Genomic DNA, 26,402 nt, shown 5'->3' on the forward strand with positions numbered 1-26,402 from the left:
TATGCTTCACGTTTAAAAGCTGTTATAACTGTAAAAGGATGTTGTACTAAGTACTAAGATTGAATGTCACTTGGGGGTTGAATAAAAACTAATAATGATGTGAGCACAGAAAAGACATTTGTGGTTATTTCATTATAAACTTAAGGTTATATTTCTCTGACCTACAAGTGCCTCTTTCATGTAAATGTAAGCAAGATGACTGAATGATCAAAATCAATGTCAAAATGGCCAAAACATTCAATTTCAGTGGGGGCTGAATAATTTTGAACATAACTGTAGGTTCCTCTTCACAGGCAATTCTTAGACTTCTCTAATACCTTCCAATGCCGATTTTATTCCACCTCTTTGGTGTAAATGTTCCTTTCTTATTATCTCAATAACCAACTGTAAACAAATGTACAACTGTTTCGAAATGGATCTGTGCTGTCCATTTTCCAACCATGAGTCGACTCCTAATTCCAGATTGTTTGCTCAGCAAGACATGGATTTGTAATGCTGATTCATGGGCAAGGCCAGTAGTGCCTCTAATCCAAAATACCTCAATAACATGAGGTTGCCTACACTTATTTTGGGACTTCACACATGTCCTTCTCCTAACTATTCACATATATGGTTTGTCCTCTCATTACTTAGAAGTATATATTTATGTATTACAGTATGTTTGTTTGCTCCCAGTGTCATTAGCAGAAAAAAACCCTAAATTTTAATGTCTTAAGTAGTTTTTGCACCAGAGAGCAAATCTGCACACTCTTCCATTATTACACATGCGTAATCCTAATAAACCCTTTTATTAGGTCTGCACAAGAGACAAACATTTCTATGTTTAAGTATTTTTATTGGATCTTCATTAAAGACAATGGAAAGCATTTGATTTTTAAAATTACTTCTAATTCTGAACCAACATCATCCTCACATCATGAACTGACCTGGAGCACTAGAATGCTACACTTAACAGAAGCAGAGCTATGGAAAACGATGACACAGCTACAGCCTTCCACTGAACTGAACTCAAGAAGCATTTATATAGAAGCAATCTTCATTTTGTTCACAGACATAAAGGAAAAGAAAGAAGCCTCCAGGATCTTCTCAAAGATTTGACCTCTGTGTGAAGTAGAAGAGCAATCTCTTTCAGGAATACAATCCTTTCTACTGAAGAAGCGCTTCAGAGTGTTAGAATTTTAATGTGTTCACATTAAGTGATGGCTCCTGGCCAGAAGGTAACTCATAGTAACTTTCCAAAAGGGATGATGGCTTATCTCTCCATGCTAAAGAACTCAAAAGCAAAACTGTATGATCATCTTATGTGAACTGGTATTTATAGCAACAACCTGAACAGCATATTTTACACATATGCACACGCTCTTATATGCTTAGCAGGATGAACCAAGCCCTGAAATATCACAGTGAGGCATAGCTATGTCATGCTACTTGTTTTGTGCCACATTTGCAGCTGCTTAGTCAGGTGTTACTAATAAGCTAACATATTTCATGCAGGGAAGGAGAAAAATGTCATTGCTATATTTGCTACAGCTTCTTATCCCATCTACCGTTCTCTTGAATTATGAAGCTAAGGAGGATTCAAGGCCATTTCCAGATGAGGGAATATACACTTTTTCTACTGAACTGGTGACAGTTTCCATCCAACGCTAGCAGCAGAAGGCTCCAGGGTGATGTACTTTAATCATGCAAAATAGCTGGACTGCAGCAATTGAAGAGGAATTGCTTGTTCACTAGCATTTTTAATGCTTTAAACAAACAGGAAAAAAATAGTATTTAAAGTGATAATAGTATACACAGCCCTGAATGAAATGTTTTATGATCATGAATTGTCAGCCTTTTAATAGTATGTGAGTTTTTCAAACTCTGAGCTGGAACAACACTGGGGGAGGACACATACTTCAGAACACCGAACAATTCAGACAAAGCAGTTCTCTCTAGGAAAAATTATATAAAATAAGACAGGTGGGAATAGGAACGGTTGAATCTGCTGGCCTGAATCCAATTTGTTCTCTCAATCAGAGTAAGCAATGATTCAACTGGGATTTAGAAACAGATTCAATGGATCTATTATAGCCGCAACTAACAACTGGATTTAGGGGTAAATGGGGTTCAACTGGAGCAGACTCATTGAACGAATAGACTTGTTAAGTCAATATTTATGTAAGTCCCATGGTCTTAACAGGCATACTTTAGTATAAAGCCGCCTAGAGTGGTCGAATAAGACCAGATAGGCGGGATAGAAATAAAATAAATAAAAATAAAATAAATTTAGTTGGAAATAAATTGTGTTTAGACTTGGATGTCCAGTGCTCTTGTTAAAAGACAGTCAACATAGTCATCCCAATTCTGATAGAACTAAGTAAGAAAGAAATAATGTAAAATATGTGCATAAATACATGAAGAAAAAACAAAGGAAGTTAGCATCCGCAACGTAACAAATCTAAATACCTTGCCATTTGCTACTAGCCAGTATTTCCGCTCAGTCTAATCAAAATAAAGGTTCTATCAGAAAACAAAAATAAACAAACAAATAAAACAGAAGAAAAACTCCAGCTCATTCACAATCCTAACAGAGGGCAGCATTGTATTTTATGTTTAACTCCAACTTCAGACACTTTTGTGCTCCCCAAAAAACTGATATGAAAAACCTGAAACTTCTTATTTAAACTTTTATCTCCACAGAGAATTAATATAACTAGATTCTAGGAAAACAAGTGCACTGCACTTGTAAGAAAAGCTTCTCCACTCGTAGTGGTTTCTGCATACACAATTCCTGTACCTCTTCTCAATCCACATATAAAGCAGCTGTTTCATTTCATAATTGAAAGCTGTCAGCCCACAGCTAAACAATAAATACATTATATGCCATCAAGTCAATTCAACCTTATGATGACCCTCCCAGGTGCAAAGTACAGTGGTGCCTCGCTTAGCAATGTTAATTGGTTCTGAAAAAATCGCTGCTAAGCGATTTCATCGCTAAGCGAAACGCAGTTTCCCATTGAATTGCACTGAAAACTGGATAATCTGTTCCAATAGGAACGAATTGCCATCCTTAAGCGAAAATCGCCATAGGAAACATTGCTAAGCGAAATGCGGTTCCCCAATTGAAATGCATTGAAACCTATTCATTGCATCTCAATGGGGGGAAAAGTACAACAACAAATTTAAAAAGAGTCAGAACAAAGTCAAATTTGGTTAACAAAGGATTTATTAAGTGCACTTCATGATTTCAAACATTTTAAACAGTAAACTTTAACTTTATAAATAACAGAAAAATATTTAAAAAACATGAGGTTGTTTAAACCATTGTTAAGCGAAACAGGGGACCCAAAATTTAATCGCTATGCGAAGCATGGTCCCAACCATCACTAAGCGAAAATCGCCCATAGGGACCATCACTAAACGAAGCGCAAAAATGCTCCGAAAAATTGTCGCTAAGTGATTTCGTTGCTAAACGGAGTGCCCGTTAAGCGAGGCACCACTGTACTCTAAAGCAATTAAGCAGTCCCTTCTTTTGGTGGTGTTCTGGGATTGTGCAGCTTGCCCAAGGTGACATTAGTGGCAGGGCATGTAATTGCATTAGCTATACACGTTCTGGGTGGTCTCAGGTGGCCCCTCTCCTGGGAGGCCTACTGGGGAATTGAACTCCTGGCTCCAGGTCTGCAGCTAGGCAGGGCAACCTACAAGGCTACTGTTGTTACATACCATTAAGTTGTCTCTAAAATATGGACACTCTATGACTGATTTTGTAAAAGTCCTGTCCTCAATAGCTCTGATAAGCTCTTGTAAACTCAAGCCCATGGCTTCCTTTATGGAGTCAGTCTATCTATCATATTAGAGATGGACTGACTTTCCCTTGTCCTTCTACCTTCAACTTTTCCCAGCATTATAGTCTTTTCCAGAGAATCTTTCCTTATCATTATGTGCCCAAAGTAGGGCAGTCTCAGTTTCATTATTTTTGCCTCCAGAGAAAGTTCAGGCTTGATTTGATCTAGGACCCAAATCTTTCTGGCAGTTCATATATTTGCAAAATTCTCCTCCAGCACCATATTTCAAACAAATCAACTTTCATCCTGACAGCTTTCTTCACTGCCCAGCTTTCACATCAGTACAAAGCAATTGAATAAATAAATAAATAAATAAATAAATAAATAAATAAATAAATAAATAAATAAATAATCAGGTGTGAATGATCTTGGCCCTGGTCTCCAATGACAAGCCGTTGATTATCTTTTCTAATTCCTTCATTTCTGCATTTTTGAGTCTCAGTCTCTTTATGATTTCTTGGCTGCAGTCTCCATTTGGACTGATGAATGAACCAAGATATGCAAAATCTTTAAAAGTTTCAATTTCTTCATTGTTGACATTAAAGTTGAGTAATTCTTCAGGTCATGATTTTTCTCATCTTAATGTTCAACTGCACTCTTACTTTGGGCACTTTCTTCTTTCATTTTCATCAGAAATTGTTTCAAGTCATAGCTAGTTTCAGATCTTAGAGATGAAAACAATGGATCAAGTTTAATGCATGGCAGTGATAAAATAACAGATCATGCGTTGATGTTAATAGAGATTGAAATAAAAAAAGATTATAAAGACTCTAAAAGGTGGAGAATGGATAATAATATTTCACAGCACTCAGAGGTAATAGAAAACAAAGAAAGAATGGTTAGAACTATGGACAATAAATGGAACAAGAGGTGCTAAATTAGGCCTGTTGTGGGAAACAATGAAAGTAATTACAAGAGGAATAACAATAAGGGAATCTTGTAAATTAAAAAATTAAGGAAAGAGATGTAAAAAAATGGAAGAGTTGAAAGATTTAGAAAATAGTTTTTTTAAAAAAAAAAAGAGATAGAAGAATTTTACTAGAAATTCAGGCTAAGAGAAAGGAACTAGATAATTTAGAAACAGAGAAAGTCCAGAGAGATTTGATGTATTTAAAGAGACTTTTTTTGAATTTACTAATAAAAATTCAAAATTATTAGCTAGAATGTATAAAAATAAAAGAGTAAAAAATTCAATAGGGATAATTAAAGATAGAACGGGTAAGAATTGTAATATAATGAAAGATAAATTGAAGATTTTTCATGATTTTTTTCAGACATTATATAAAGGCAATAATGTAAAGAAAGAAAATATAGAAAATTATATACAGTAAATGAGAATTTAAAAATTAAATTGGAAGATGATAAAAGAATACTGTACTAGAAGAAGAGATTAACGAACAAGAAATTGCTGAAGTTATCAATAAGTTGGAAAATGGTAAAACACCAGGGATGGATTGGGTCCAGAATATTACAAGCATTTTAGTTTCATTTTGTTTTGTTTTTTTGTTTTTTTGTTTTTTAGTTTCATTTTGATACCTAAGCTAAAAATGTTTTATAATAAAATGATGGAAGGAGAGACAACACCTGCTTCTTGGAAGCATTCATTAACGATCCTTATTTTAAAACCCAATAAGGATCAAACAAATCCGGGATCTTATAGACCCATATCTCTAATAAACCAAGATGCTAAGATTTTTACAGCTATATTAGCAAATCAATTAAGTAGATTTATAGCAAATAATATTAAAGAAGACCAGTGTGGTTTTATTAAGGGTAGACAAATGGATAATTTTACTAGACTTTTAAATATTATATATGAAATAGGAAAGGAAAAAGTAAAAGCAATGGTTTTATCATTAGACATATTTAAAGGTTTTGACTGTGTTAAATGGCCATCATTAAAACTTCTTATAAGGGGTTGGGGATTTGGCAAAAAATTTAGATGGGTTATAGATCAATTATATTCAGATAATACTTCAGAAGCAATAGTTAATGATGATGAAAAAGGAGATAATGACAAGTATATATACTTTTCACTTTTCAGAAGATGGAAATGTGAATTGGGTGTATCATGCATATGTATTCAGTTCAGAAGTTACAGTATATACAGTTCTGGACATGCAGCCTGCAACTGCAATATAAACTATTTCTGAATTAGACTCTTGCATGAATAGCAATTATCCTCCATGCAAGCTGCAAATGTGTCTGCAGCTTACTTCCATTCAAAAACATGTTCTGTGTTTGGAGACAAGGTGAAGGGGACTTGCAAATGCCACATCTCTTGCTACTTGTACATAATTTATCAAATCACTTACGCCTGCTAGCCTACTTGCAGTAGTTTTCTAATGTACTAGCTCCCAGAAGAAAAACTGCAGAACTGCACATTAAGTTTTCTACATCTAGTAATACATGCATAGCACGGCAACTTTAAAACGAAGGCCATTGTTAAGTAAAACTCCAAAATGAATTAAGAATTACATTTTTTAATTTGTGTGTGTGTACAGAGCAGCTTTAGAAGCTGACAAAAATTATGAGAACATTCTGTGTAAATATCTATGTTCCATTTTTTTCTCTCCCATCCCTCTCCTCCCCTTCTGCAACTCTCATATATTCTATTGTCCCTATTTAAAACCGCAGAGTTGAAATTCAATGTATGAGTTCAAATGCATTTTCCTTCTTTGCCACAGAGTTGGACACAATGACTTCTGCCTCTAGAATTGTATGATCCTATGAAATCCCTGCATCCACAAGATATCCTAGACAGGAGTTGGACAACAAACCACCCAAGGCCCAGATTCTGCAGCTCCCATTGGCCCCCAGTTCTCACAGCTGGAAATATCGGGTGGGGGGAATAATGTCTGAAATTCAGCAGCACAGCAAAATCTCCTTGGCTCACCCTTCCAGCTAGGAAGGATATTTTCTAACCTGCTAATCTACAGGGGTTTCTGACTGAGGACAGTGTTCTCGCTAGCAACTGAAGCAACAACATGAAACTTCTCAGCAATGCTGAATTAACCATCACCTTCTTCATCATAATAATCTCCAAATCCCTGAAATAACACCATCAGATCTGAAAAAAATGGCAATATTAAAAAACAGCATTTATATTATCCTGATATTTAACTGATACTTGGGTGTTTGGTTAAAACTTGTATCTGTTATATAACACCAATCAAAGACTTTGTCTTGTATTTTATAATCATCATCATTATCATCATCAATATCTGAGAAATATTGATGGAAAACATGATAATAACTTAGCTTAGGCATAGCTAAAACTGGAGACCATCAAGAAAGAAACAGAAGCCTTGATCTTTGCTGCATAAGAACAAACACTCCAATGTCATGAACGCTAAAAACAACTGGGGACAACACCATGATGTAGGTAAGTCCTTACTTTCACTGATAGTACTTTATGTAAATCTGGCACTTTTTCACATAGAGCACAGTACTATAGAATTAAATCCTTGAGTGCTGATGACTTTAACAAAGTAACCAAACAAGGCTACAGAAAGCCCTCATCATATTATCTCCCAGGGAGCCCCCAGAAGAAGGGAAAGGTAAACCATTTCTGTGTATTCTCTACTTATGGACATCGTGGAAACAATTTCCACAAACTAGAATATTGTACTCAAGGAAGCCATCTAATTGAGGTGTCTACACACGAATGCTGTATCCTGATATATGTTTAACTAGTTATCAACTGATGCTAACGACTACACAGAAATTTCTAAATTTTCATCAAGCTTGTTGTTGTTATGTGCTGTCAAGTTGCCTTCAACTTACAGCAGCCCTATGAATGAGCAATCTCCAAAATGCCATGTCATCAACTGCCATGCCAAGCTCCTCTAAACTGAAACCTGTGGCTTTTTTTAGGGAGTCAGTACATTTTGTATATGGTCTTCCTCTTTTCCTGCTGCCTTCCATCTTTCCCAACATCATTGCCTTTTCCACAGAATTCTGCCTTCTCATGATGTGCTCAAAGCAGGACAGCCTCTATTTCAACATTTTTGCCTCCAAGACAGTTCGTTCACAACTTGATCTAGGACCCAACGGTTCATCTTTCTGTCAGCTAGGGTTCTTAAAGCAATCCTTCTATGTCGCTGATCTAGGCCGATATTTAATTGTTTCTTGCCACTTTTGGTGCTTTCAGTTCTTCCCTGTATAAATAATATCAGCTGCAGTCTTTTCTACTGTTGGGATATGACTGCATTATGCACTTCACAATACCATTTCTGCAACAGGACTTGGAAGGCGTATTATAAATAAATAACCAGGAGGGAATCCCATTAATGTTTAGAACCACTCGATTTTATCTTAAATGGGGGGTTGTATTTCAGTCTGATGCCTACACCACTCTGCTACAAAATAAGAAATTGAATGCAGTGGTAAAATGCTGGATGTGTATCAGAGCCAAACAACATAGACGCTCAATGAGAATGAGTAACTGAAAACATGAATTTCTCTGTGATTTAAGGAGGTTAAAAGTGGGAAAAGATGAGAACATCTGTCCAGCAAATTACCATAAAATCATCATACAAACCAACGGAAAGCATAAAAGCTAAAGCCATAGTAAGCAAAAATATAATTCCACTTCCAATTCCTTTTACATAAGAAGTAAAGAAATGTGAAAATGGCATAGGAATTCAGGCTATGCTGAAATAAAAAAAAATATCTGTGCAGACTCATTTAAAACCTCCTGTCAGAAAGTCTTCAACACTTAAAGCTTGATTTTTTTTAAAAAAAATCAGTGTTTTTATTTCAGTGGACCCTTACTACTTTCTTAATCCCACTATGCTGTCTGAAATAGTAAATTTATTTCTAGGCAAACAGGAAATGGATTGATTGGTTTAAATCTAGTTCTATCATGTAAATTTCTAGGCTTTGTTTATTGACATAGACTCATGCTGCTTTTGTCCTCCCCAAAAATCCAGGATGAAATAACAGAATTTCACCACTTCTTCAATTCACCTGCACATGCAGAGAACTCTGGGAAAAGATTAATTCAACCCACCACTTTATATGGGCTTTGTAGAAACATTCACCCATGCCAGGAAAGACTCTTGAGGAGTTTTAGCAGCTGGTATAACTCATAGATAACAGCACAAAATAAACATACTTTATAGCATCTCCTCCTCCATCACCTTATCTAGATTTCCGGTTTGAGACACTGGATGTGTGAAGCTGCACCACAATAAGTGGAACCACCTATGCTCTCTCAGGACAACTCAACTGCAGCACACACTGGAGATAATGCTAATTTGCTTTAATGCAGATTAAAGCACAACCATTTTATGTATTTGATCTACTAGTACTTTGGTTGGATGTGAAACATAACCAAACCTATCATAGTGAATTGTCTATCCAAAAAGAAGTCTATGCCTTCAACATTTCATCTCCTTTACTTAACTTTTACTAGGGCATCAATTTAAATGTAAGACCATTTAGTAGTACACTATCATTACTCTTACACTGCTGGTTCTTATGGTGGTATGCCAAAATAGTTCCTACACAGAGTATAACTTATCATCCATGACACCATTTCAGTGACAAATTATCCACTGAAATGCTGAGTACTGCCTTCTCTGGGAGGTATTCAAGGGAATGCAAGGAAGGATTGCCACGTGTAAATTCTGCTAAATGCTGAGGTCACCATTCTAAATCTATGACCTAAGGTCTAATGCTTTCCTTCAACAAAGAAAACATTTATTTATTTTCCATTTACATGAATACTGGTTTCACTTGGACATATTAACTTAACTATTCTACCTGCCATTGATGAATTGGCAGCAAAAGTACAGAATCATATACCAGAGCATGCACTTGATAAAACTGAGTTCAAAATACCAATTAATAATGTAACTTTGGGTAAAGGAACCCATAGCTTGCTATATATGAAACAGGAATATTAAAATATTAAAAATGATCACAAGCTGTCAAAAGGATGAAACATTCCTACAATTAAGACTGTGGCATTTTGTCAGTTAAAAGAGAAATTAAGAAGACTGATTAAAAAGGCCCCATTGATGAACTGGGGAGCACATGCTGCAGCTCCAATCCTATCTGATGGGCAGATCCCAGAAACTGCTGCTGGATGTCTCCTGTATGACCTCCTTAGCTATAGGCACATGGGATCCCTCAGCATTCCAGACATATAAAGCTACTGAGAAAACGTCAACAGATGGTCAAAACCTATTGAAGGTAGCAGTTCTCTCTCTCTCTCTCTCTCTCTGCCTCCCCTTTTCTTCTGCAAGGAAGCTTTGGAAACTTTGAACCAGTGTCTGTACACCATAATGGACTGAACATAGGTAAATATTCTTAGATTTAATTTAGACATGTTGTCAGCAACAGTGAGCTGAGCAAGGTACAGTATAAAGATGTCTTATTCAGGGGTAGGTTTGCCCTTTCTTTGAGAGATCAGATCCACAGCTTTGCGTATTTTAGGACTTAGTCTTGCTCCAAAAAGCTTAGGTAGCAGATGCGAGCTACGTTGTAAATCTTGTACAAAACAGAGAAACGAAGCTGCTACAAAAATTATACACTTTTAACACCTCAGAAGGTGATGAGAGACTTTATGTGATGCATTACAAGTGCCAAGTTAAAATTCAGAATTTTTTTTTTTAGATAGTAACACAATTCTATATGCATAACCATGGGCTCTCTTACCTCCTCTCACGATAGAAAATATGTATTTGTGTTTTTAACTTGCATAGATGCTTCCACCTGCATGTGAACATCTTCCATGGGAGCGGCCAGTGACTGGGAAAGTATCTGAAACCTGAAGGGGACTGAATTTAGTTTTCACTCATTGTAGGGGCATGGATTTAATACCTTGCATAGTCACCTTCCACAACCTAGTGCTCTGTACTTAACTAGACATCCTATCATCCTCAACCAACTGGCTCTAAGCCAGGATGAGCCAGCAAATGCAGTTGAGCCAATTCTCCTAGCTGCTCGCATACATACACACCCACCCAAATGTGTGCATCTCTCTAAAGTTATAAATAATGGAAGTTTACTTACATTAAAAAAACAACAAACCTAAAACACATGAACATCAATCCAAGCAAGGATGTATCCTTGGCTTGGCAAAGAAAATCTGCTTCCTGGAGGTTTCCAGGAGGGTAATTCTTCTTTTGGAACTGTATTTTTACCTACATCAGTGGGAAAATCACAAAAATAGGGAGGGGTTACACACATCCTTTGCATAGCGACTCCTGTTCTAGAGTGTTAATGTCTTGTTTGTTTTCACAAATCAAGATTCTATCTAAAGGCAGGGTAAACATGTCAGAATTAACTTAATTTTGGGGAAGCAACTGCAGCTTTTACTCAGCAAAAGCACTGACTTATTTCATTCCCTCATACTTCGCTATTCAAGTGTTGTAATGTAATGACTTCAGCGTAACGCACCATTGTTTATTCTAGACCAAACCTAGTCCAACCAGAAAACAAGCTGCTTTTAAGCTTCAAATACTTCTGTGTTTACTTTCAAAAGTCCTTTCAGTGCTTGAGAAAAAGGGTGATGGAAACGATTTCCAAATGCCACATTTCTTGCTAGTTGTGTATAATTTATGGAACCACTTACGCCTACTAACTTTACTTGCAGCAGCATTTTAATGTACTAGTTTCCAGAGGATTAACTGTGGAAATGCAACAGCCTGTCCACACTGGATGTCCTTTCAACTGTCCTGTATTTTTGTTTGGATTGCTCCAGTGCACAAGCTATTCATGTGGATCCTAACCCCATGTTGTTTCATGCTGATCTATGCATTTCGTGAGTGGTGTTGTTTGATGGTGTTCACTTTGGGGCATCTTTCTGCTGGTCAGTCTCTACTCTTCCACCCTTTACAGCTGTTCCTGTTTAGTTTTCTTATTCCTTCCTTCAAGAAACCACTTCTGAAGTCACAGAGTGAAATGCACTGATAAATAAAAACACAAAATTCTGAGAATGGCAGCTGAGTAAAATAAGGGTAGAAGGAAGGAGAGTGGAAGGAGGTAGAATAAGAGCAAAGAAGATAGACAAAAGGGGAGGGCAATCAGCATTGGGACAGAGATGTCAGGAACCAATTCCAGATGTGTGTGGACAGGTACGAGTACCAGGACAACCCTGTACATCCAGCAACCAACACATACCTTCCCTATTTGTGGATACAAATACTATGATGATCTATTCAAATCTGCCACAAGAACGGTTTGGTGATTTTAAAATTAGCACTCATACTGCTTTATTGTGTTAGCTGGATTCTTTAACTGTGGCAACTGCTATCTTTCAAGCTGTAATAGCAGAGGCAAGGAAATTAACCCAACAGCATCAGAAGAAAAAGACAAAACTCCTAGAGCTAGCCCACTGTGCACATTTACTCAGCTTACAACAAAAACAAACCCACTTTCATGAAGGTATTTAATAGCACCAATCACTGCTGCTGGCTTTACATTTTAGTTGTTGTTGAAAACCTATTTCAGCAAAGCAAGATACACATATTGCTTTCCAGAAAGCTTTATTTTTTTAAAGACATTTAGTTAAGAAAAGAGGGACCAAGGAGAGACACAGGACTGATTTTATAGCCGTGCCAAGCCTTCTAATCTTGTAGTTATAATCCATTTGCACACAACTATCTCCAGCTCTTGACACTAAAGCAAACCCACCAGTGCCAGCACAGCATGACTGATTAACACAGAACCTCTTGCTATACAGTAGCTTTAAAAGTTGGCAAACTTTGTTTTTATGAAATGGGAACATTACAAGGACAGAATTACAGATAAAAGTAGCTCAAATCTTTATGTTTCAGCAATCTGCCACCCTACAGAAGCACAGTCTCCTTCAACTGTTACTGGTATTGAAAAAGACCCAGCTGCTTTTGCCCTAAGCAATAAGCCTAGCAGCTTGCTTGCAAAAAGTCTTCATTTTATGGTTTAAGATGACAGAACGGTATGCTTATAATCCATGAAACTTCTACTTATAGACAGTGGTATGAAATTTTTCAAATGTGAAGTCCAACCAGCAAGGTGTTCAAAAACAAACACCTTTTTTATTATTGCTAAAATAGCTTGTGATGATTAATTTGTTTCACAGAGCACTTCTGAAAATTAATATTGTGAGAAGACAGGGCCTCTTTCAAGAACTGATCAAGCAAAACACATGGTATGTGTGTATGCATGCATGCATTTATGGCATTAATATACTGCCCTATTCTGGGTAGCATACATATAAAACAACAAAATAACATCAAGTATAAAATCAGACAACAGCCCACTGAATAAACTGGTGTTAAACCCTGATGATGCAGTATTTCAGAACAGTAATACAGGGCAGAATAAATTCAAGAGATGCTGTCACCAAAAGCCCCTCAAATGAGGAACATCTCAGTTTCTTAACTGTTTTTTGTTTCTAGCAAACAGAAAATAACAGGGCTACCATAATAGAAACACAGAATCATAGCATAGGTTCTTAACCTGTGGTCCATGGACCTCTGGGGAGTCACAATGTACTCACAAGGGGTCTGAGAAGGCTTGAAGAAATATTATGTTTTTTGCAGTTAAAATAGAATGAAATGAAATGAAATGAAAGAATGAATGAATAGTAAGCCTAGAATAAAATCTTAATTTCCCTTCCTTGACTGTGTAAAACTTTTCTAACCTACCGCTTCCATTAAAAAGAAACAAAAGTAAGTATTGGTTATGAAAATAACTGTTTAATAGCAAATAACTGATATTTTCTGCACACAGTGAGAACACACAAGTGAATAACACTGAATGGCTGATATACAGCGCGTGACATTTCTTGCTACTGCGCAGTTAGTCAGAAGCCGCGGGAAGAGAGTTGGAAGTCAGTATCAATGTTTGGAGGGACTTTGTGATCGTGTTTCTTCTCTGATTTATACTAATAAAACTGTTTGGTTATTGTTGGGTAAAGTGACTTTTTGATATCACAGTGAATTTTGTAACAATATATTTCCAATAGATTGCTGGTTGAATTTGAAATATAAAAGAACTGATAATGTTGATGAGGGTGCATCCTTTCAAAGCAAAATGAAGCTTCTTCCAGTCATCTTTAAAAAGTCACCATTATAGCAAGGAATTTCTGTCAATGAGATCTTCCATGAGAAACTTTAAATAAATACTTGATGCACTTCAAGAGTTTAAGTCTTGACTTAAGTCTTGGTGGCATGCGGCTACAAAATACTGTATATTTAAAGATGGTCCATGGTAAAGAAAAAGTTAAGAACCACTGAATCACAGAATAATGGAGTTGGAAGGGGCCTATAAAGCCACTGAGTTCAACACCCTGCTCAATACAGTAATCTAAATAAAAGGATATCTGCCAGATGGTTGTCTAATTTTCCCTTGAATGTCTCCAGCACTGCGGTACCCAAAACTGGACAGAGTAGTTTAGATGAGGCCTACCTACTGCCAAAAGGAGTAACCACTGCTTTATAGGATTTGGACATTATACGTCAGTTAATCAAGCCTAAAATAACATTTGCCTTTTTTTGAGGCACATCACACTGTTGGTTCATATTCTGCTTGTGATCTACAACAGTTCCAATATCCTTCTCATTCACAGTCTTGCTGAGCCAAGTATCCCCCATTTTGGAACTGAACATTTTAGTTTCCCCCCCAGGTGTATAACTTTGCGCTTATCCCTCTTAAATTTGATTCTGTTATCAAAACATATGAAAGAGAAAATTTTACACACACACACACACACAGTGGTGCCTCCCTTTACGATTGCCCCGCATTACAACAAAACCGCATTACGATGGTCTGATTGGGTTTTTTTCGCTTTGCAATGATCGGTTCCCTGCTTCGGGAAGCTATCCTTCGCAGAACGATGATTTTCCTCCAGCTGATCGATGATTTCAAAATGGCCACCGAGTAAATAAAATGGCTCCCTGCTGTTTTCTGGGACGGATTCCTCGCTGCACAGGCACCGAAAATGGCTGCCCTATGGAGGATCTTCGCTGGACAGTGAGTTTCCAGCCCACTGGAACACATTAAACGGGTTTTAATGCGTTTCAATGGGCTTTTTATTTTCGCATTACGACGTTTTCATTCTACAGCGATTTCGCTGGAATGAATTAACGTCGTAATGCAAGGCACCACTGTATAAGAAGTACATGTGAATCAGTATTTCCAAACAACTTCTTCAATAATAATAAGAAATACCTCACATCTGTTAGATTTAACTTTTGGGCATGACAAATCATGGATCATAATAATATTAATCACATATTGAGGAAACCTAAACTCAATTCACAGATGGTTTCCAAATATTCAGATGATGGCAGGAAGGAAATGTACAGGTTGAAAGCAAGAGTTTCCAGCAAAGAACATCAGGAAACAACTGAGATTTAACTGTGCAGAGAGAGAAGGCTGACTAATATTATCTAATTATTCATAACTAATCATAGTTCTATGTTGTTTGATATTGTGGTTTTAATTTCTGTTTTATACTCAGATTATAAACCACCCAGAGTAGATTTGTTGAATCTAGATGGGAAGGGAAAAGCTGGGAAATAAATAAATAAATAAACAAACAAACAAACAAATAATCTCTAAAGTTAGTCCCAATAAAATAAAAACAAATAACCAAATTTTTGTTTCACGTAAACTGTTTCGAGAGGTTTATCTCTCCTGTCTCCTCTACTACAGGGGTCTCCAAACTTTTCATTGTGAGGCCCACATATTTTCCATATTTTTCAGGGCCGAAGGAACATACGCATGCCCGCAATTCCTGCATATCTGCCCACAATCCTGCCCACCTGCATGCCTGCATGTCCACAAGCACAGGCCAGATAAAAAGGCAAGGAGGCTGGATGTGGCCTGCGGGCTGTACTGTGGAGACCCCTGCTCTAGTACATTCATTCAGGATGTAGGGCAAATTAAGCAAGGTCCCTATTGGACAGCTCAGCTGATAAACAGGAAGAAAGATTACAGTCTTGCAGGAACACATGTTTGTAAAAGGATTTCTGAAGCTTGCAACTCATTTATATACCTCTTACCTAAAATGTCAAATCAATCTTGCATGCATATGATCATACCACCAAAGCTGATTTGATCTATCTGCTCTGTTTAAAAAAATTATTATTGAAGTATTTGTACTAGAGAGGACCAATTTTCTAAGGTTCATTGAGGACTATATAATTGTTGACTTCATATAAATATGACAGTCATATAGTCTCATTCTAATGTTTGAGGAAGTGGGCTTGATCCATGAAGGCAGAGTTGTCATTTACTATCCCATGGTGGGATAATATTACTTTGCAAAATGTCATCATATGCAGGGATGGGGAAGCTTTTTCAGATACACAGTCTACAAAGTACTACTAACCCTAGAATGAATTCAAGATGACTTTTGAAGGTAATCAGTATGAACAATGCTCAGGCGAAGGCAGTATTATTCGATAAAGAATGAAAGCTCATTTTAAAAAAAGAATAATGGACTGGGCACAGACTACACATTTATATAGTATGCCCCCAAAGAAAGCCAATTTATGTAAGCCAACAAGCCTAGAGAAGGGCAGTCTGGAAGATATGCAAGCAGACGTATTCTGAGACTAAAATAAAACATGCAAGGTCAGCAGACAAATACTTTAGTATAAAATGCCACATGCATTCTCATAAAATTGATTAAACATCTTCCATTTCTTTAACTGTAAAAATGGTGCCAAGAACAAAACAAATCTTAGAATGAACTAACCATATATTGTGAAGTCCACTCGAATAATCAAAGGTTGATTATTTTGAGCTTTAACACATTTCTTCTTATGACATGCTGGAAGCATAAGCAGCCTTTCAATAATATCTTCTTTCTATTTTGTTAAAAGGAAAGGAACCAAGAGGTGTAAGATTTTACCTATATAACAATTGTTTATTAATACTGTAAATCTTTAAAATAAGATTATGTCCTATTTAACAAGGATGGCAAGCTTCAAGCTGAGAAGAAGCAGCACCCAGAGACAATCTGATAACGGTAATAAAGTTGTAGCTTTCAGCTAGTACATCTAGTAACCTTGCAGCAGCGCCAAGGTTATTAACAAAGCACTCGCATTTGTACTACCAGGGTTTTCCGCAACCACTGCTGCTTGCTTTGCTTAGTGTGTGATGTATGACAGGGATATACTCATGTTGGATGATGAAACTTCCTTTGCATACTAAGCAGGCAAAGCGGAGGGGGAGAACTATAATGCTCGGAATCCCCACCCCCCAACTTGAAAAAAAATCCTCCTCAGTGCAGATTACAGTCAGCTTCTTGATCAGCAGAACATAACCTAAACACATTTTAAAAACATTATCCTTTCTTCCCCTCTTTAGAATATCTGGAAATTACCCTCTGGCGCAGGGAACTCCCACGCTATGCCTTAGAAATCCTGCAGTGTCTTTTAGTATAAGAGATTTGGGGCATTTCCAGGATAGATGTGCACTGTTCCCAAGATGGTTATGATATTACAAAATCTGTTCCAGTCTGAATGTTTGGAAACTCTATTAACATTCAGAGCAGATAAATCTGGGTAACAAAGGGTTTTCCCCGATACACAGAGACATCTCAGAGATCTAACCTTCACATTCAAACATGACTCATTACAACCAATTAAAACAATATTTTTAGTGCACTTAGACTGACACACTTTAAAGCAGGCAGAATCTATTGATAGGTCTATGGGATTTGCATTAGAGCAGCAAGGGGTTTCTGCCATAAAGACACAAAGAGTACCTGCAGTTCTAAGAAGTGCCAAAGTAAGGCTGCAGTTGAACATTTTTGTTGTTTAATCGTTAAGTCGTGTCCGACTCTTCGCGACCCCATGGACCAGAGGACACCAGGGCTTCCTGTCTTCCACTGCCTCCCGGAGTTTGGTCAAATTCATGTTGGTTGCTTCGATGATACTGTCCAACCATCTCGTCCTTTGTTGTCCCCTTCTCCTCTTTCTGTCACACTTTCCTAACATCAGGGTCTTTTCCAGGGAGTCTTCTCTTCTCATGAGATGGCCAAAGTACTGGAGCCTCAGCTTCAGGATCTGTCCTTCCAGTGAGCACTCACGGTTGATTTCCTGGATAAGTTTGTTCTCCCTGCAGTCCAGGGCACTTTCAAGAGCCTCCTCCAGCACCACATTTCAAAAGCATCAATTCTTCGGCGGTCAGCTTTCTTTATGGTCCAGCTCTCACTTCCATACATCACTACAGGAAAAACCATAGCTTTGAGGATGCGGACCTTTGTCTGCAAGGTGATGTCTCTGCTTTTTAAGATATTGTCTAGTTTTGTCATCACTTTCCTCCAAGAAGCAGGCGTCTTTTAATTTCATGGCTGCTGTCACCATCTGCAGTGATCATGGAGCCCAAGAAAGTAAAATCTGTCACTGCCTCCATATCTTCCCCTTCTATTTGGTGGGTGATGGAGCCAGTGGCCGTAATCTTCTTTTTTTGATGTTGAGCTTCAGACCATTTTTGGTGCTCTCCTCTTTCACCCTCATTAAGAGGTTCTTTACTTCCTCCTCACTTTTTGCCATCAGAGTGGTATCATCTGCATATCTGAGGCTGTTTATATTTCTTCTGGCAATCTTAATTCTGGCTTGGAATTCATCCAGTCCTGCCTTTTGCATGATGAATTCTGCATATAAATTAAATGAGCAGGGAGACAAGATACAGCCTTGTCGTACTCCTTTCACAATTTTGAAACAATCAGTTGTTCCATATCCACTTCTAACTGTTGCTTCCTGTCCCACATATAGATTTCTCAGGAGGTAGGATAAGATGGTCAGGCACTCCCATTTCTTTAAGGACTTGCCATAGTTTGCTGTGGTCCACACAGTCAAAGGTTTCTGCACAGTCAATGAAGCAGAAGTATATGTTTTTCTGGAACTCTCTGGCTTTCTCCATAATCCAGCGCATGTTAGCAATTTGCTCTCTAGTTCCTCTGCCCGTTCGAAATCTAGCTTGTACTTCTGGGAGTTCTTGGTCCACATACTGCTGAGGTTTACCTTGTAGGATTTTGAGCATAACCTTGCTAGTGTGTGAAATGAGTGCATTTGTATGGTACTTGGAGCATTCTTTGGCACTTTTTTAACTTTTTATTTTTATTAGATTTTTACTCCGCCCCCCCTAGACAAAGTCTACAAACATAATAAAAGCGTCACAATATAACAAATATCATAAAATCATTTAAAACATCATAATTTGACACTTACTTTAAATCATAGCTAAGTGGAAAAAGTTTCAAAGATAAAGATCAGTTAATTGACTAGAAGGAAAGATAAAGGTAAAGGTAAAGGTTCCCCTTGACAATTTTTGTCCAGTCGTGTTTGACTCTAGGGGGCGGTACTCATCTCCATTTCCAAGCCATAGAGCCAGTGTTTTGTCCGAAGACAATCTTCCATGGTCACATGGCCAGTGCGACTTAGACACGGAACGCTGTTACCTTCCCACCGAGGTGATCCCTATTTATCTACTTGCATTTGCATGCTTTCGAACCGCTAGGTTGGCGGAAGCTGGGACAAGCAACGGGTGCTCACTCCGTTGTGTGGATTCGATCTTACGACTGCTTGGTCTTCTGACCCTGCAGCACAGGCTTCTGCAGTTTAGCCCGCAGTGCCACCACGTCCCATTTTAAATCATAGCTAAGTGGAAATAGTTTACAAAGATAAAGATCAGTTAATTGACTGGAGGGAAGGCCTGTCTAAATAGCCAAGTTTTTAAATGGCTTTTAAAAACACCCAGCGAAGGTGCCAGATGGATTTCTGTTGGGAGGCTGTGCCATAGCCGAGGGGCCACTGCCAAGAAAGCTCGGTTTCTTGTTCTTTCTTTCTGGGCCTCTCTCGGCGTTAGGCCCCTCAGCCGTCCCTGCTGGCTATGCCGGGGGATTCAGGTAGATCTTGGTGGGAGAAGACGATCTGCCAAGTATTGAGGTCCCAAACCATTTAGGGTTTTATACGTCCTCACTAGCACTTTGAAGTTGATGTGGAAACGAATGGGCAGCTAATGCAAAACAGCCAGAATAGGGGAGATATGCTGATATTTCCTCACTCCACTAAGAAGCCTGGCTGCCGCACTCTGCACCATTTGCAGTTTCCGCATCAACCTCAAAGGCAACCCCACATAGAGCGTGTTACAATGGTCTAATCTCGAGATTACGAGTGCATGGACAAGAGTAGTGAGCCCCCCCCTCAAGATATGGTTGCAGCTGGGCAATCCACTATAGATGAAAATAGGCGGAGCGGGCCACGGATGCCACCTGGGTTTCCATGGTAAACGCCGGGTCCAGATGTATCCCCAAGCTGTGAACCTCGCTGTTTGCGGTGAGAGTTGTCCCCCCAAAAGAAAGGGAGTCACCCAAACCGTTAATGGAATCTCCATCTTGTCCAGGTTCAGCCTCAACCCATTCAGCTGCTTCCATTGTAGTACAGTCTCCAGGCAACGCTGAAGGGACAAGGTGAAAAGGAGATGTAGAGCTGTGTGTCATCAGCGTACTGGTGGTACGATGCCCCACACCCCCTGATGACCCCGCCCAGCGGCCTCATATAGATATTAAACAGCATTGGAGAGATGACCGACCCCTGCAGGACACCACAATTGAGGCTCCATGGGGCCGAAATACTCTTCCCAAGCTGTACTCTCTGGAGGTGGTCCTCCAAGAAGGATCGGAGCCAGGCAAGCACCACGCCAGCGATTTCCAACTCGGAGAGCCTCCCCAGGAGGATACCATGGTCAACAGTATCAAGGCGGCTGAGATATCAAGGAGGACCAACAAGGACGTATTGCTCCCATCAGCCTCACTCAACAGGTCATCCAACAGTGCAACCAGTGCTGTTTCTGTGCCATAACGTGGCCTGACACCCGACTGAAATGGGTCCAGGGCATTGGTTTCATCCAAAAGAGCCTGAAGCGGGTCTGCCAACACCCTCTCCACCACTTTGCTAAGGAAACAATGGCGACGGGCCTATAATTTCCAATATCATCCACCGCTAAGTTTGGTTCTTCCTAATGGGCCTAATGAGTGTCTCCTTGAGGGCAAGAGGAACCTTGCCCTCTTGGAGAGACCCATTAATTATTGCTGTGGCCCATTCCCTTGTTACAGGCCTGGCTGCTTTGATTAGGCAGGCCGGGCAAGGGTCAAGGGAGGAGGTGGTGGCCCAACAGCGATCAAGCACTTTGTCCACCAAATCTGGCATCACAGGCTGAAAGAAATTGAGAATTACCGGGCAAGGCAGAGCGCTGGACATCTCTGCTCGATCCACTGTATTTAAAAAGGGAGAGAGGTCACGGCGGATGGCCTCCACTTTTGATTTAAAAAATGCTGCAAATTGGTCAGGTGAGATATTAGAGTTCATTGACCTTTTACAGGCTGTATTTTTCAATATCGGGAGCCAGGCCACATTTAGTTTTAGGCCTTCATCCTTTTTGTTGAAATTCTGTTTATGCTTATGGATTTCAATGACTTCCCTATGATGTCTAACATAGTGATTGCTGGTGTTGTCCAGTACTTCTGTATTTTGAAATAGAATTTCATGTCCAGCTTGTTTTAGGGTATGTTCAGCTACTGCTGATTTTTCCGGTTTAGTCTGCAGTGTCTTTCATGTTCTTTGATTCTGGTGTGAATGCTGCGTTTTGTGGTTCCAATATATACCTGTCCACAACAACAAGGTATCCGGTATACTCCTGCAGTGGTGAGGGGGTCCCTTTTGTCCTTTGGGGACCGTAACATTTGTTGTATTTTTGTGGTGGGTCTGAATACTGTTTGTAGGTTGTGTTTTTTCAAAAGTTTCTCCATGCGGTCTGTGACCCCTTTGATGTATGGCAGAAATACTTTATTTGTGGGTGGCTGTTTTTCCTCTTCAATTTGGTGTTGTTTTCTTGGTTTGATGGCTCTTTTGATTTCATTCTTGGAATAGCCATTTGCTTGTAGGGCCCAATTCAGATTAGCCTTTGGCCTGCTTCATTTTGAACTCCAAGGTCAAACTTACCTGTTGTTCCTTTTATCTTCTGACTCCCTACTTTAGCATTCCAATCCCCAGGAATGAGAAGAGTATCTTTCTTTGGTGTCAGTTCTAGAAGGTGTTGTAAGTCTTCACAGAATTGGTTTATTTAAGCCTCTTCAACAGAGGTTGATGCATCAACTTGGATTAGTGTGATGTTGAAAGGTCTGCCTTGGATTCATATTGAAACCATTCTATTATTTTTGAGATTGTATTCCAGTAAAGCTTTTCCCACTCTTTTGTTGACAATGAGGGCTACTCCATTCCTTCTACGGGATTCTTGCCCACAATAGTAGATATGGTAATCGTCTGAATTGAATTTGCCCATTCCTGTCCATTTTAGTTCACTGACACCCAAGATGTCAATGTTTATTCTTCCCATCTCCTGTTTGTCCACATCCAGCTTACCAAGGTTCACTGATCTTACATTCCAGGTTCCTGTGTAGTATTTTTCTTTGCAGCATCGGACTTTCCTTTCACTTTCATGTGCATCTGCAGCTGAGCGTCCTTTCAGCTTTGGCCCAACCACTTCATTAACTCTGGAGCTACTTGTCCTTGTCCTCTGCTCTTACTCAGTAGCATGTTGGGATGCCTTCCGACCTGAGGGGCTCATCTTACAGCGTCATATCTTTTAGCCCTTTGTTTCTTTTCATGGAGTTTTCTTGGCAAAGATACTGGAGTAGCTTGCCAGTTCCTGCTCCAGATGGATTGCGTTTAGTTAGAACTCTCCACTAGTTGAACTTTAAGTCGACCAAAATTATGACTACAGGAAACTACAAAACTTAACCATTGATAATGAAGACATTGAAAGAATTAGGAGATTTTGTATACCTTGGTTCAAGTGTCAAGCTCAAAGTTCTAAAGGTATTTTAAATACTCCTGTGACAAAAAATAGTAAAGAGGGACAAAAATCACAGAACAATCCAATAAAAAGCTCAATGGCACCCTAGGTTAATGGTAGTGGTGGTGGTAGAATGGAATGTTTAAAGAAGCAGGCTGGAGAAAGTCATATACCAATATTTAAAAAGAAATGAGAGCACCATCTACCTGTCTGGGCAGCAACTAGTTGGCATTTTAAATGTTATTTTAAAAGTTCCCAGGGTTAAATGTGAGAGGTTTCTCCTAGAAATTTAAAAGGCCTGTGAAGTCCTATACTGTGATTCATATTGATTACATGATTCACAATGATTACATGAAAAAGAGCTCGACATGTTCTCGAAAGGAAGACAATTTAAAGATAATCAGTCTAAGGCATATTTAACAACAGCCTCTGAGACCAATCTAACAGCAACATGTTCACCCCACCACAAACCCCCAACACCACAGTTCTTTAACTGAATCTATAAAGAATTCTAACCTACTCTCAAACAGTTATCGTTTATGAGGATCTTTAAAGACTGCTATGAAAACGCTAATTTGTATTGTAAAGGTGCCCCAGACTGCTATCAGCAGACACATTTGTCATGACAAAGCAACGTTCATTGTGATAATGGACTGTGACATTCTCTGTTTATGGAAGATATGCAGATATCCTTTTAATCTGTTCATAACAACAGACCAGACAGAATGTAAGCAATGTACAGGAAATATTATTGCCGTTCCATGTTCTTATTTTAGACAAGTACTCAAGGCAGCTTATACTGGAGGCAGTTTCACAACATATAATAAACTCACACTATCACAATAATACACTAAGGGTTCAATCACATGGGAAAACAATTTGCATTCTGGACAGCTTGTGGCATGGTACAGTGTGATCCACTTTCATGGCAATCACACAACATATCAGGAATAGTGTTCCTCAAATCTGATCCCTATCCAAGATGCACTTAGGACTACTAATTTTGGGGGCAAGGTTGCAGTGATTCCATGATGGACAGAAGAGCTTTTTTAAGAGAGATGGCTCTCCTTAGTAGGTATCCTTCAGTCTCGGGAGACTATGGTATTAAAAGCGAGCCTTTTCAGTGTGATCAGACGTGCACCTTTTTCACCATTTGATCACACCATAATGTATCAACAACCATATTGTTTCAAAATTGATCTTGCAACCACAACACCAGAAGACTGACAGAGTGCAGCTGCTTTTTCCACAGTACTATCATATCTTTAAAAAAGGTGAGACATGCACGGGAGGGGAGGGAAGTAATCAGAACAGTAATTTTTTCCAGTTTAGTACACTGGTGCACCCCCCTTATTTTTTGTCAAATTTGGGGGACAAGACATCTAAATAAATGAAAATAGAGGCCAAAACAATTTGCACCCTTTGTGGGGGTTTTATTTTATTTTATTTATTTTTACCATTGCAAGCTTCTGCTCTGGACTGCTTCAAGAATACAGTGGACCCTTGACTTACAGACGGCTTGACTTACAGACTTTTTGAGTTACAGACTTCTCTGGCCGCAAAATTTAGGTTTGACTTGCAGACTGAGATTTGACTTACAGACCAGAAAAAAACCAAAATGGAACAAAAACGACCTGTTACGGGATTAATCGGTTTTCAATGCACTGTAGGTCAATGGAGACTTGACCTACAGACTTTTTGACTTGAGAACCGCCTTCCAATACGGATTAAGTTCTCACGTCAAGACCCCACTGTACCACTAGCTTAATTACAAAGACATTTTGATCAAGAAGTAAAACAGTCGTGCCTGAGGCTGTGTTTCTGCTGAGGCCACCCAACAGAAACAATTTTAAACTGTTAAAAAGTAGGAGAAAAGAAATTGTAATTGCCATGGTGAGCATGTCCCCTATTTCCAGGTTTGGTTCATGGGTTCAGTACCACTGAAATAGTCCACTGTCACTGACAATTCCATATCACATTTATCTTGTATATATTAGTTTACAATAGTAAAGTCACTGGGTTTTGACTGGCAGTGATTAGTTGGAGGTATGCAAAGACAGTCAGTTAAAGCCAGATGGGAGAGAGACAGAATGTGTGCGGATGGACCAAGAACTTAACAGTTTGTAATACTCAATCCTTTTAATCTTTTGACTTTACCAATTCTTTCTATTATTTTGAAAATAGTCAGTCACAAGTTATTATACTGTGCATTCCAGTGACCAGTACTGGGACACACAGCTAAGCTTACGTCATAGAAAGAACACGGACTGTATGTATTTCACCAGAAGTATTCTTACTCTTCCAAAAGGGCAGTGCAAATTCAATCCCTTGCTGTGACAGTAGTTAATCAGCAATTGGAAAGGAGCATGCATTGTTTGCCTGTTTTTGTAGTTGGAATAATCTAGGTGAACAAATTTCTATCACAGGTTAAACAAAGTCAGTTAAAGAATTTGGGGTGTTTATCATTTGCTGGTGACAAACACCAGGTGGGGTGAGTGCCAGAATCACCACCATCATTCTATACCTGTGAATGAAGTGGTGAATCAAGCAGCTCTTTCGGTCCTGCCCCAACTTATATCCTAGCTTGGTCATCAGAGTTTTAGCTGTCTATTTCCTTAGGTAAAGGTAAAGGTTCCCCTTGACATTTAGTCCAGTCATGTTCGACTCTAGGGTGCGGTGTTCATCCCTGCCTCCAAGCCGTAGAGCCAGGGTTTGTCCGTAAACAGTTTCCATGGTCACGTGGCCAGCGTGACTAGACATGGAATGCTGTTACCTTCCCACTGAGGTGGTACCTATTTATCTACTTGCATTTGCATGCTTTCAAACTGCTAGGATGGCAGGAGCTGGGACAAGCGACGGGAGCTCGCTCTGTTGCGTGGATTCGATCTTACGACTGCTACCACGTCCCTCTATTTCCTTACCTCACCTGCAAATACAGACTAGGCTACCAAAAACATTCTTTAGCTTCACCATGGAATGGATCCAGAGTTAGCTGTATGTAATTGGGTTGGCAGAAGCATTCCTTCACTTTTGTTCCCATAGTAGCCCCTCCAAACACATTAAAATGCTTCATGGAGGGCCACAGAATCTTCAGTGTTGAGCAGAGTGGGATCCCTCAAAACAGAGTCCTCCATGAGGAGAGCCCTTTCATTCACAGGAGACAGATCCTAGATCCAACCCAGAATATTGTATACAATCATTTATATTCAGATGCACCATGGAACACAAATCCATCATCAAGTATTTCACACAAGTCAGAATGTTCAAAGTATTAACAACTGACAAACAGCTTTAGGGAGTAGTATATATTTTGCATTAGACAGAAAATAAACCGTAAGCTGCAATTTCAGCATTACTGTACCACATATCCTCCTATCACATAGGAACACTGAAATGGCATTAGCCACTAGACCGCACTGAGGATTAGCACCACCATGTATCTCACCATAATGAGCTCCAAGCAGTGGTTAATAAACACAAACCATGGAGGAGGGAATTGTTTCAGGTGCAAAAAAAACAGAGGCCTATGGAAGCCTCATCTCTAAATCCCATTTGACCTTAGACAGCTGTAGTGTCAGCATCAATGAAAGGCCAAAGCAAAGCATTACAGTCAGTCTTCACTATAGAAAACGGTGGGTATTGTTAGCCACAAGAGACACCACAATCAGCTATACTATAGCTGCTATAGCACTGACATGTGGAAGACAATGGAAAACAATCATAATCTTCCAAGTAGATCGGACATGGCTAGGCAGGAATATTAAAAAA

General features: G+C 39.0%; 1 protein-coding gene across 2 annotated transcripts in view; it reads right to left on the reverse strand.

The window, feature by feature from the left end:
• MCU (mitochondrial calcium uniporter) overlaps nucleotides 1–26,402 on the reverse strand; it is a 120,089-nt gene that overhangs the window by 59,500 nt on the left and 34,187 nt on the right. The window contains exon 1 of one of the 2 annotated variants that reach the window (XM_078391362.1): nucleotides 16,528–16,802. The exons of the other annotated variant lie outside the window; for it this stretch is intronic. Within the exon in view, the coding sequence (XP_078247488.1) occupies nucleotides 16,528–16,530 (3 nt within the window). The 5' untranslated portion in view covers nucleotides 16,531–16,802. Of the gene's footprint in view, nucleotides 1–16,527; nucleotides 16,803–26,402 lie in introns of those variants that run through there. 2 annotated transcript variants of the gene reach the window in all.

This window comes from Pogona vitticeps, chromosome 3 (genome assembly GCF_051106095.1).
Source record: "Pogona vitticeps strain Pit_001003342236 chromosome 3, PviZW2.1, whole genome shotgun sequence".
In the NCBI taxonomy this organism is placed as follows: Eukaryota; Metazoa; Chordata; class Lepidosauria; order Squamata; family Agamidae; genus Pogona; species Pogona vitticeps.